This window comes from Hydra vulgaris, chromosome 09, assembly GCF_038396675.1.
Source record: "Hydra vulgaris chromosome 09, alternate assembly HydraT2T_AEP".
NCBI classification, from domain to species: domain Eukaryota; kingdom Metazoa; phylum Cnidaria; class Hydrozoa; order Anthoathecata; family Hydridae; genus Hydra; species Hydra vulgaris.
Window position 1 is genome coordinate 44371343 of NC_088928.1, and position 13658 is coordinate 44385000.

The window sequence follows — 13658 nt, forward strand, 5'->3', positions numbered from 1 at the left end:
TATTGCTACTGTTATAAGTATTATTGTATTGGCTATAAGTTGCCGTAACAATTATTATATTTATTAATGCTATAATCAGGGGCGTGTCTAGTGGATGTCTGCTACGTCATTGGACTTACCCAAAAAAGTTAAAATTTTTCAACTTGATTATATTGTTGAAAAAACTTTTACTATATGTAACTATTAAAACTAAACTACAGCAAAAACTAAACATATTATGCACGGTTAATTATCTGAAACAATTAGAAAAAAATTCAAAACCAAAAAACATAATAGTATTTCGGTTTAATAATTTTGCTATTATTTGAAAAAAAAAATTACAATCATTTGATGGAGATTAAACTAACTTTTGAGTTGTATAACTTATTTAGAAACTTGAATTGACATACCTTATTTTATTTTGTTATATTGAACTTTATTTTTTAAATTTTTTCTTTCATTAGTTTAAAGAAAATCAAAATGATTATTTTAGTTAAAATAAATCTTGGACTTCCCTTCTAACATACAACCCGAGTAAAATTTTTATCAATTTTTATTGTTTAACTATCATCAGGAGGTAAAATTAATTAGTAACAAGTATATGTCAAAATATTTCAATGGACATCCCCAGTTTTATTACAATAGACTGCGTATCATTTTAATAACTTGCATTTAAAATTAAAAATAAGGAGGGAAAAAGTTTTAAATATGGAAAATAAAATTCGGACTTCCCCATTAACATACACCCTGCTTAATTTGTGTTTTATTAAATTTATTAGATTTTATTAAACATAAAATATGTCCGTTGATTAGTTCAAAATGTCGCTTAATTTACAAGTTTATATAGCATTTCAAAGAAAAAGTTAGTCTGTTAAAGAAAAACATCATTTTCTTTAAAGTTAGGCGACCAAATATTATAACAATTGTGTAAAAATTTTTATATCACAGTATTCTCCAAGAAAGGAAGGCAGAGTTATTACAAGAAGAAGCTGTTTATAATTGCATCGATAAAAACTAGTATTTGTACCTTGGTTTTCTTTGATAATTAAGCATTTGTGGCAAGCAATAAGAATGTCTATATCTAGATTTTAGACATATAAAGTATAAATTTTTATTAAGCCATATAGGGTTTATCCTTTATGTCAATCATAATAGGAACTATTATGAACCACATAAAGGAAAAACTTGTTTATTTAGTATTTTAATTAAAGCTGTTACTGATTTTTTTTGGATGTTATAAAATATGAAATCGTGGCTTTGATACTTTACAAAAGTTTTTTTAATATCAATAATATGTCAATAGAATATTTAATGGTGCAACCTCTGTTACTGCTTCTTCTACTGAAGTTAATAACAAATTTTGATTCTATATTTTTGCACTGTGTATAACAAGATATGTTTTTAATATATCTTTTTTAATTACACGATTGTGCAAGCAAGTAATCAGGATATTTTTTATAGTTTGAATCTTATTTCAAGCATTAAAAGATTTTGTTTCTATACTTAGAAATATTGTTAATCAACACCTCCAAATATGCTTTGAAGCCTAAAAATTGCATTTCAAGTTATTATAAATTGGTTATCACTGTTTCTTTGCTAGACCATCTGAGTACTGAGTTTAACACAATGTTTGATGATACAATTTTAAAGTGCTATAAAGCACCTGTGTTTTAAAGTGCTATAAAGCACCTTTGTTTCTTTGTTCTAATCTTCAGTTTCTTCTAAAAAGAATTGCAGAAATTCAGTGTTTTGTTATACTAGTTGGAAAGATGAAATCATATGTTTTGGTGCCTTTTATTTAACCAAAGGCTTTATTACGTTTATTTATTATTGCCAAAACCAAAAGCTTTATTACGTGAGTTTGAATTTCACTTGACTGTCTGAATTTCAAAAATGAATTTTAATCTAATAATACTTTCTCTTTTTTTTTGTAAATTTATTTGCCTTCAGTTATAAAATATTACAATATTACAATTACAAAATAGCTTTATTACAAATATAATCGGCAGGACTTTCAGAACACCATACAATCTTATCATGAAGCCCTTAACAATATCAAATACAATAATAATAACAATAAAATCAAATTAACCAATAAAAATAAATCAACATAAACTATATATAACTGTGCATTTAAAATATAAATATACTGAATAAAATATATGAAACAAAAAAACTAAAAACAAGAAAAAGTATTTTCTGCTGAAAAGATAACTTCTTTTAATTTTCGTTTGGAAGAAGTTAAAGTCCATTTCAAAGACAAATCAAAATTTGGCATAACTATTTTATTCTTGTAGATTTTTTCCATTGCAAAGATTGTATTTGTTTATGGGTTTTGCATTATAAAGGTTATAAATACATCAGGAGATAAATGATTTAAACATAAAACATAAAGTATTATAAACATTTAGTTCATATACATTTAAGGCTTTCATTTCTCTCAGAAGTGGTTTTAAATTTGAAAAATGATTTAGAAAATTAATTAAGCGAGCTGCGTGTTTCTGATGCTGATAAAGAGATTTTAGTTTAGTTTTGTGCGCACTTCCCCATACAATATTTTCATAATTTAAATGGTAGTGGATAAATGAATAATATAGTTGTTTTAATTGTTGTTTATTTAACATATGTCGAACTTTATATATAATTCCAATACTTTTAGCAACTTTCATGGAGATATTATCGATTTGTTGTTTCCAGGATAAGTTTTTGTCTACAAGAACTCTGAGTGTTCAGTAGAATTGGAAGCCAAATTGATTATTATATAAAAGTTTAGTATCAACAAAATAATTGTAGACTCTGTTATACATTATTCTTTCTAGTATTTTAGAGAAAACTGGAAGAACTGAAATAGGATGATAATTTGAAATGTTACAATGGTCACCTGATTTATAAATAAGAGTAATTTTTGCTTTTAATTTTAGAGAGTCTGGAAAGGATTCTTGAGCAATAAAGGCTTTACAAATTTTAAAGAGTAAATCTTTCAAAATGTCAAAGGAGTCTATTATAACATTTCCATTGATGCAATCAGCCCCAATTGCCTTATTCCGCTTTAATGATTTAAATGCTGCTTCAAGTTCGCTGTATGTTAGGTTTGAAAAATTTAAAGTTAAGTTAGATGATGTTATAAACTCATCAATTGATTTGTCATTAAGATAAGGAATTTTATTTGATAAGCTTGTTCCGATTGAAAAAAACAACTTATTAAATTCAAAAGCAATTTTATTAGGGTCATTAAATAATTTGTTTTTAATTTGTATTGCATTTGGTACTGATATTGTACTTTTCTTTTTTTTTCCTGTGATCTATTTCATTAGTTGCCAAATACGCTTTAAATTATGTTTATGCTTTGCAAACAAGTCCAAGTAGTAATTTCTTTTTGCTTTTTTGCGGAGTTTTATGAAATTATTTTTATAAATTAAGTAGTTATTTTTATGATTGACTGATTTATATTTTAGATATGTAGTATACAGTTTTTGTTTTACTTTTAATGATTTTTTAAATCCTTTAGTTATCCAAGGACATGATACGTCCTTGGCGTTATAGATTATTTCACGAATTTTGCGTCATATATGGATTTAAATGTTTTTAACAAAATAAACAAAAAAGAATCGTAGATCAGGTTTATATCATCATTGAAGTTAATATTGCTCCAGTTTTGATTTAAATTTTGTTCCTTAAAAGATTTCAAATAATTGTTATTGTATACACGCTTTTTTTACTCAGGAGATTTATAATTTGTATTTATACAAAAAAAAAATAGGAAAGTGATCTAAGACATCTGTTTTAACAATACCTTTTTTAAGCTTGTTAAAAAAATCTTTAGTTAGAATGTTATTTATTAAAGAAGATAAATGGTTTGTTATTCTTCTAGGTTTATTTATTATAGGTATTGTTCCCGTTTCAAATAAGTCGTTGTAGAATTTTTTTATATTTTGGGTTTTATTATACTCAAAACAGTCCAAATTAAAGTCCCCTACTATGTAATATTTTTTTCTTTCTAAATTTTTTCTATCAAATCCTGTTTTAAAAAATTGCTAAAGTGTTCAGTTCTTCCAGTAGGAGGCCGATAACAACAGCTTAGTAGAACATTTTTAGATTTTTTGTTTATAATTTCAATTGTTAAAATCTCTTATTCTTCATCAGAAACACATCTAATGTTATAAAGAATACTTTCTTTTATGTAAAAAAGTACTCCTCCTCCTCGTTTATTAACTTTACGTTCTAAAAAAACCGAATTAAAACCTGGAAGATAGAGGTTTTAGAATTAGAATCAAAAAATTCTTTAGAACACCATGTTTCCGTTAAACAAATTATGTTAAAAAAATTTTCTGTTTTGCATAATAAATTTTCAAAATTTTCAAATTTTTTTTTTAGACTCCGAATATTTACATAGATGACATTAAAATAATCACTATTTTGTTCCATATTAAAATAATTTCTTGTTTTATTTGGATAAAAATAAGAGCATTCAAACTCAGGTGCATTAATTTTGTTAAAATAATTCATATCTATCAGATTCATCGTCTAAGTTAAAATAGTTACTTTGAAAAAATTCAAAAGTTTTTTCAAAGTTATTGTTAATAATTTTAGCCATTTTCATAGCCACTTATTTTTGAAAAAAAAAAAAAAAGATAAAGAGTTTATTCTTTTAGGACTTAATGATTATTTTATTGTAAACCACTTTAGCGTATTTACCTGTGGCACGAATTTCTTTGGCTTCGGCGAAGAGTTGCTTATGGATATTTATAGTTCTTTCGATGAAATCTTCGTTAATGTTGACATATTCGTTCCAGAGTTTCATTTTTTTGTATTTTTCTAGAATTAGTTTGCGATCCTTGAAGTTTAGAAATTTCACCACAATAGTTCTTCTCCTTGTAATACCTTTACCGTTATCTTTTCTCCCTGTACAATGATGTACTGTACAATCTGCTCTTTCGATATACACTTCCTTCCTACAATGATGATGTATTGTACGATCTGCTCTTTCGATCTACACTTAACATACTTTGGATATACTGCTTAATATCAAGTTTTTCTTTCACAAATTTTTTTATCAATTCCTTGCTCTTTTTCCATGTCTCACCTTCAATTTCATCAATTCCTTCAAACCTTAAATTATTATGCGACTCCTATCTTCTAGTCACCAAAAAAACACAATATTTGACCCCATGCAAGCCTAATGCAGGGCTCAATTTAATTTTTTATAAAGTCCCTAGACAAAATGTCTGATTAAAATTTGTTTGGGTTGGACAGTGTCCGATCAAATTTAAAAAAATATAGTTTTTATGGTTTTACAGAACTGAGTTATGCAATCAAAATCTGTGTCATGTTATTCAGTTTATTTAATGTTTATCTAGTGAAGTTTCTTTCCTTACTATTTAGAATATTTCATTGCAGATTTTTTTTAAATAAAAGAGTTTCAATTCAGTGTTGTATATTTTAGTGATGTTTTTTTTTACAATTTGATGACAGCGTTTTGATGTTTCAACAACTTAAATGCAGTTAAAAAAATTGTTACGAATAACTTTTACAAAAAAGTTCAAGTTTTTTTAGTTTTATTTTAAAGCTTTTTTTTTTTTCGTAAGGAATTGTTTGTTTATTCTTTAGTTATTTCAATAATAAGGTATTTATTTTGTAGAACTTAATTCCTGTTGGTCAAAATATTCAATTTTTTAAATTGATCAGACAGTCTGAGGTTTTAGCCAGATAATATCCGATGTCCGATTGTTAAATTGAGCCCTGCTAATGATATCAAATGATATAATTTTTTTTCAAAACATAACTCTAGTAGTAACTGTTTTACCATATGAAAATGGTTTTCACAACTCTTAGGATGTCTCCATAATTACAATGTTTCGTGGTGCACCATAAAACCTTGTAACGTTCTTGGATTTTCAATAATATATCACATGAACCACAGCAATACTTTTTTTCACTTTTCAAAAGTAGTTTTAGACATTTTTATTGGAGTCAGGGAGCTAAAGTACCCGAAAATCACACATCGCATCCGCATTCAATGTGATAAGCTAAGTATTTTTTTCTGAATTTGTAAGAACATAATTATTACTATTTTCTCTACTTAATTTCTTCTTAATTTAATTTCATTTAACTTAATTTAACTTCTTTATTTTATCTAAATTAAAATTTTTATTCTAAATTTTTTTTTTTTTCGCTTTGTTTGCTAATTTTTATTCTTAATTTTTTTTTGTTTTGTTTACTTGTTTTTTAACTTCTCTATTTTTCTATATTGTCTTTTTTTATTTATTTTTTAGTCTATATATTATTTTGTTTCTTTGTAAAATTTATATAATATAATAAATATAATATGATAAATATTTTTTTTTCTTTGAGATTTATTAAATTGTATATTTTATTTTACTATTGTTGTTATTATTGTTCCTGTTACTATTTTGTTATTTTACATTATTATTATTTATTTATTACTAATTTCATAAAATTGACACAACGTCATCACAATATTCATGATTAAGCAAGGAAAACTAAGCTGTTCAGAATTATCCGATATTATATGTGATCAAAATGAAACTATTCAAAGACTTATAAAAAGAATTGAATTATTAGAATTGAAAAAAGAAACCAAAAATATTTCAGCTACATTTTGGTCAAATCTTTATAACAAAAATAAATCTGCAAAAAAAGCTATCGTTGTAAACTCAATTACTAAAACTATATTATCTATATTATATATTATTATCTATATTATATGTTATCTGAACAGGAAGAGAAAAAAAAGTGTTAAAAGAACATTATCGCTTTTGGAATTCCAGAATCAAATAATTTAAATGAACTTTAAATAAACAACAACGATAAAAAAATAATTGACCAGATATTTAAGGAAATTGGTAAAAACCTATTAAAATAACAAGATTAAAAACAAAAAAGACTCAAAAACTCCTCTGCTCATTATTGCTATACTTCCTGAAAACTGTGAACGCGATAAAGTTTTACTTGCCTCTAGGTAATTACGTAAAAACATAAAATATGCAAATATCTTCATTAATCTAGATATGACACTTGCCGAAAGACAAACGATTCTCAATTTAGAAAAGAAATAAATAAAAAAACCCAAATACTCCTAAAAAGTGAACCAAACTCACCTTTTCGATGGTGCATTAGGCGCAACAAAGTCATCAACCTCAATTTTTGTAAACAAAAAGTATAAAAAAACTATAAAAAATTGGATTAATGTTAAATTGGAATAAAAATTAATAATCAAACAAATTGTAAACAATCTTAAATTATTTTTTTAACAGAAACTCTGCCTAAAAATAAAAAAGTTGAAGTTAATGATCTTGAATTTGCTATTGAAAATTACTTACTACATACAAATCACAGCAATTGTTCTTGCCGAAGAGGTTTAGCAATATTTATACATAGCAAACTAAAGTCATCCCTAATAAACCTAGATATATTTCCATCTGAATTGCTCAGTTGTAAAATTACAATAAAAACTTCTTAGTTATTGTTAAGTTTATATTACAGATCACTGAATAGTAACAATGAAAACAATAGCAAGACCAACTCCTTTTCAATAAACTTAAAACTAGTATCAACAAACTTTAAAAATATAAAACGCTCAAATTGGATTGACTCTCAAATAATCAATGAATTTAAACTTAAATGAGAGAAATATTGTCAATATATATTGAACAGAAATGAAGAAACATATAATGAGTACCGCATTACCGAAACAAAACAAAACAGCGTGCAGAAAAGCAATTATTGAATTTGAAAAAAATATGCTAGAGACATAGACCAAAATCTAAAAGTTTTTACTTGCATGTCAAATCAAAAAGAAAAAACAAAGAAGCATTCCCTGACATCCAATACAATAATATTGTAGCAACTACTGATCTAGATAAAGCTCATCTATTCAATAGTTATTTTGCTAATACTTTTTCAAACAAAAAATAGCAGCAATACAGCCATTTGACCTAACATATACAAATGTAAATCCACTATCAAACAATATTGATTTAAGTCCAGAAATTATTGAAACATACCTCAAAAGTCTAAAGTCATCTAAAGCACCAGACCCAATAATAGTTAAGAAAACGTGCTTTCAAATGTCTAAACATCTATCTACTATTTTTAACAAAATCCTTGAAAGTGGATCAATACCCCAAATATGGAAAGACGCAATAATTACACCCATTTTCAAAAAAGGAGACAGGTCAAAGCACTTAATTATAGACCTATCAGTATAACTTGTACTTCAATAAAAATGTTTGAAAAAATTTTTAAAAATCATATTATGACACACCTGATTAACAATAACTTATTAAGTCCACACCAATATGGATTTTGTCCAGATCATTCCTCCTTAACTAACCTTTTAACTGTAGTTAATAATTGGACAACATCACTTGATAATAATAGTCCCATCGACAACATTTATCTCAATTTTGAAAAAGCCTTTGACAAAGTTCCACATAAATTTCTTATTTCTAAACTTATAGCTTATGGTATAAATGGATCATTTATACCACAAGCTATATTGGATTAAAAACTTTTTGAAAAACGTTAAAAATAGGGTTTCCTAAGGCTCCGTCCTTTCAGCGTTACTTTTTATTATATATGTCAATAATATCCCTGAAGTAATCAAATCAAAAACTGCTCTTTTCGCTGATGATACCAAATTCTTCTGTTCTATTGAAAATACTCAATCTGCACAAAAATTACAAAATGACATTGACACTTGTGTTACATGGTCTCAAAAATGGAGAATGCAAATAGAAAATGTGTAAAGAAGACCTTCGTAATGAATCAAAGGATTATATGACCTACCATATGAACAAAGGTTGTTGGCGTTAAATATGACAACTATAAAATACAGGCTACTTCGTGCAGAACTAATCAACTCTATAAATGGTGCAAAAATAACAATAGTGATAGAAGTCTATTTTAAATAGATAGTTAATTTATTACTCATAGTCATGTATATAAACTAAAAAAACAATCTTCATGATTAAAATTACATATGAACTTTTTTTCTCTATGAATAATAAATGAATGGAACTCTCTTCCTAATGACATTGTATCAGTGTTATCTCTAAAAATGTTTAAGCTGCTTCTAGACAATCATCTAAGAAATGAATGGCTTCTCTATGACTAATCCACATTTTATTTTCTATTAGTTATACAAACTCTGTAATTGTCAAGTATTATATAATTAGGTTGACAGGCAGTTTATGCTTACAGAATTTATTGTAAAACCCTAATGTTATAAACTTTACATGGAGAACAAATACTGTCTACTATTGGTCAATGTAACAAAATTATCTACTATTGATCAATGTAACAATACTATCTACTATTGGTCAATGTAACAAATACTATCTACTATTGGTCAATGTAACAAATACTATCTACTATTGGTGTTCAAATTAATGCCCACAGCATCAGTTTGAACACCAATATAAGACATATGACATCCTTTTGCTGGACCACTACAATACTATTTAATGAGTGCTACAGAAATCAAAACAAAAATAAATTACTCAAAATAAATTAATCAAATAATAATATATTAATCAATAATATATTAAATAATAAATTAAAAAATATTATTAATTAAATAATACTATTAAATAAAATAATATTAAATAAAAAATTAATCAAAATAAATTATTAAAAAAATAATAATAATAAAAAATAAATTAAAAAAATATGCATAATGATAAAAACTTACTAACTTGAAAAACTTCAAATTAACTAAAAAAGTGATACAGATATCCATTTTAACTTTTTAATCTTATTTTTTTTAGATTGTATGAACATATTTTAGTTGAAAAACTTTTCTTAACAGGGTTTAATGCCTCCAATCACCATTTTGTTGGTTTAAAAATAAAATATAGTCTATATAACAAGATTATTTGAAAGATTTATGGATAATCTTGTAAATAAGCTTTTAACAATATATACCATTATAATATATTGTTGAAACCACAATGTGTGTAACGATACTATCCTTAAATTTAAATTTTATCATATACGATACTCTATGAGGAAAGGGGTTAAATTTGATTTACAGTTGTTTTTCAACAAAAAAGTTTTCTGAAAACAAAAAATTGATTGAAAAAAAAAATTTGGAACTTTAATTTCAACTATATAAGTAACCTGTATTCATATAAATAGTAAAAAATGGGTGCAGAAGGCATTGAAACTGACTTAAAATCCTGATGAATTTGTTACTATTTGCTGTAATTCTTTTCTTCTTTGTTTTTAATTTAATTGTAAATAAATATTTTTATTATTTGATATTTTTTTATTTTTAAAACAGACAAAGTAAATCATGTTGAACATCTTCTTGAATTGAAAAAAAAAGATATTTCTGTTTATAATGATCATCGTATTGAACAAAATGCAATGATAGAACAACTCAAGAAAAAAAATGAAGATTCGTTGTGTAAGATGTTTTTTTTTTAATTAGTTAATAAATTAAAATGATTTACACTGTTTTACAATAACTTACAGTTTTTAGTTTAAAGTTTTAAAAATATGAAGAGTTATTTTGATAAATAATCGTAGTTATATTCAGATTTAACCAATATAAGATTTAACCAGATTTAACCAACAAGAAGTTTTAACTTTTATGTTTATAATGTTCAAAATTATTATTTGTCTTTTAATATTTATACATTTTTTTAAATATTTTTTTGATAATTAATATTTTTAGCTCGTTTAAAAAGACTCGAACAAATTTTAACTGATTTACGAAAACCTAGTGGTAATGCTTCCACAAGAGAATGGGAAGAACATTGTATATCATTAGAACGAATCAAAGTTAGACTTGAAAGTCAGGTTTTACATTTGGAAGAGAGAAAGAGAGTTTTAAAACTCCAACTTGAACGATATCAACAAGAAAATACTCATTTAAATGGTAAGTGTTTTGTTAAGTATGTTTTTTTATGGCAAGCATTAATTAACATGTTGCTCAATGTAATATCTAACTTAGCTTACTTATAATGTACTTACAATGTAATGTACAGCTTTTTGATGTACGACAATTAATAGTAGCTATATTTTAACAAAAAGTAGTATAATGATTGTTAAAATGTGCAGAAGTAATTTTTCTGTTTTAGATTTCTTAACTTGTTTAAGACTTAATGATGTTTAGTTATAACTATTATTTTTTCATTTGGTCACTATTGTCTTATTATTCATGTCACTGTTGTTTGTCATGTGTGATTTTTTTTCATTATGTCTGGATGTACGTGTTTAGGTCACTCTCTCTTCAAAAACTTAATCTTTAAAAAGCCAAAACTTCCTTATAAGTCCTTGCATAAGTATGAAAGTTTAATCTGACTCTCCGTAATTTCTCTATATTTATTTTTACCTTCTATGAAATTTGTTGTGAATATATTAGACTATTATAAAAGTAAATAACTTTTTGATGGTTTTACATCCGTTCAATTTATAAATTATATTATTTTTAATGTTAAATAATGAAAAAAAGAACTAAAATAAGTATTTTTGAAATTGTGATTTTGTTTTTTGTCATTCTTAATTCTTATTTATATTTGGTTATTTAAAACCAAATCACTGTATTAAAAAAATTTCCACTTAAAACACAAATATTTCTAAGAGAACATTTCTTGTTTGTTTTTTGAAAAAGTTTTTAAAAGGAAGGGCTATTAAAATTTATGTAACTTTTACAATACCTGAGGTAACAAAAAATTGTTTTAATAAACAGTAAGTCCAATAATCAAAAGTTAAAAATAAATTTCTTTATAAATCTTTTATTTTATTCGTATATGAAAACTCTGACCACAAACAAGATAAGGTTTTTTTCTTTAAAAAATTTTTTTCCTCATACTCAAAACACACAACACAGTTTGCACTTTTAATACACAACGCAGTTTTACACTTTTAACATGCAACACAGTTTTTCACTTTTAATACACAACACAGTTTTACACTTATAACACACAACACAGTTTTGCACTTTGGCCGATTTCCTAATAGCTTTGCTGTGCCATTTAAACTGATTGCAATTTTTTTTAAAATGATTATTTACAACTCCTTATTTACGCAGCTACGCAGACATTATCCAATCAACATCTCTATTGTTTTGTTGTTTAGCAAAAAGTGAAACATTAAAAAATATGCTCATACATTTTTTGAGTGATGTTTCCTTTAGACAAGCAAGCATGAAGCACAAACGCAAATTATATTGTATAATTAAAAATCTCTTATGTTTCAGCATCATAAAAAAATTTCTTTCTTTATATTATTACTTAAAACTATTTAACAATGATTACCTGCAAATACATTTCCTTGGTAAACTTGTGGCTTAACTATCATCAAAGGCCTGAAGAAGAGCTTAATCATGAGACCCTATATTGTTTTCATTTCTTATTATTTTTTTCACACTTAATCTCCAATCAAGTTTATTCCACATTTAAAACTTCACATTGCATTTTTCTAAAAGCATTTTTTTCAGAAATATAAGCATCAAGACTTTTTTTATCTTTACCTTGACATCCTAAGCAATCACAATTTTCTATATCACATATTACGCTTACAGGTCAAGGCTTCTGATGTGAGAGAATATTCAACACTTTTTAGCAGCTCGCATTTCACTCTTTCTTACATCTTCACTATCAGAAAAAGATAAAAGCCTGACAATCTAAAGTCTTGTATTCCTTTAAAAATAGTTTATACAGCTTTAACACTATTCCTAATATAATATGCAAAACAGGATGCACTACATTTTCTAAATTTCTTATAAAGAAAATTGCAATAAAACTTACATAGAATTTTTTAAGTTTATACCATGTCTACCTATATATAAATTGTCATTGTGAGCCCTTTTCAGAGCTTTTTTTGTTCTTCTTAGGATTTTACAATTAGCTGGTTTGTAAGACATAAAGATATTCTTAAATATTATAATTCAACTAGCCTTGTAAAACTAGGGAAGCTAGCATCATAACCCTGGTGTTCCAGTACATCATAGATGCAATTAAAATTTTCATCTAAGAACAGCTAAACTTTTTTGCTTTTTAATTTAAAATCTGATGATTGAATTTTTTAATGTTATTGGCATAATGCCCTAGAATAAAGGTAATATTCTCACGACAATCTGAACCCTGATACATACAAAATAAATTATCACCTTACTGTGTATGATGATTTAGAATTGATAACTTTAAAATGTAATATTGTATACTTCCCACCTTTATCTCCAGAAAAAAGGAGCTATACCTTTTTGCCAAAACTAACATCAAAGTTTATATGGTCCCAACTTTAAAAATTGTTTAAAACTTTTATAAACTATTAAAAACGTTTGAAAACTGTTAAAAACTTCTTTAATTTAAGTTCAAAATCTTAACCATCAATCTTCATTTCATCAACTTCAAACAAAGTACTTGATTCACAGTTGTATAAAGCAACATAAATTTCACAGTAACATGTTCTTTACTGATATGCATTTCTAGTTCTTGTAAAACAGCAGAATGATACAAATAGATGAAATAATATTTATTGACAAAGATGCACTTGATAAAGGAGGATTAAACAATTTATAAGGCGTTTAATCTAATTATCTAAAGAGAATAATTCTGCATAACTTTGTTTATTTTATATTTCAAAGTTTGTCTTGCTATATCAGTTGTTTTAATCAAATTCGTTAGATAATTAAGACAGAGCGCACTTAA

The 13658-nt window shown here is 25.4% G+C and overlaps 1 protein-coding gene across 4 annotated transcripts in view; it reads left to right on the top strand.

Moving 5' to 3' along the window:
* LOC101241452 (uncharacterized) overlaps positions 1-13658 on the top strand; it is a 148106-nt gene that overhangs the window by 114029 nt on the left and 20419 nt on the right. For all 4 annotated transcript variants that reach the window (XM_065805837.1, XM_065805839.1, XM_065805840.1 and 1 more), the window contains 2 exons: positions 10283-10408; positions 10679-10882. In XM_065805837.1, the coding sequence (XP_065661909.1) occupies positions 10283-10408; positions 10679-10882 (330 nt within the window). The remainder of the gene's footprint in view (positions 1-10282; positions 10409-10678; positions 10883-13658) is intronic.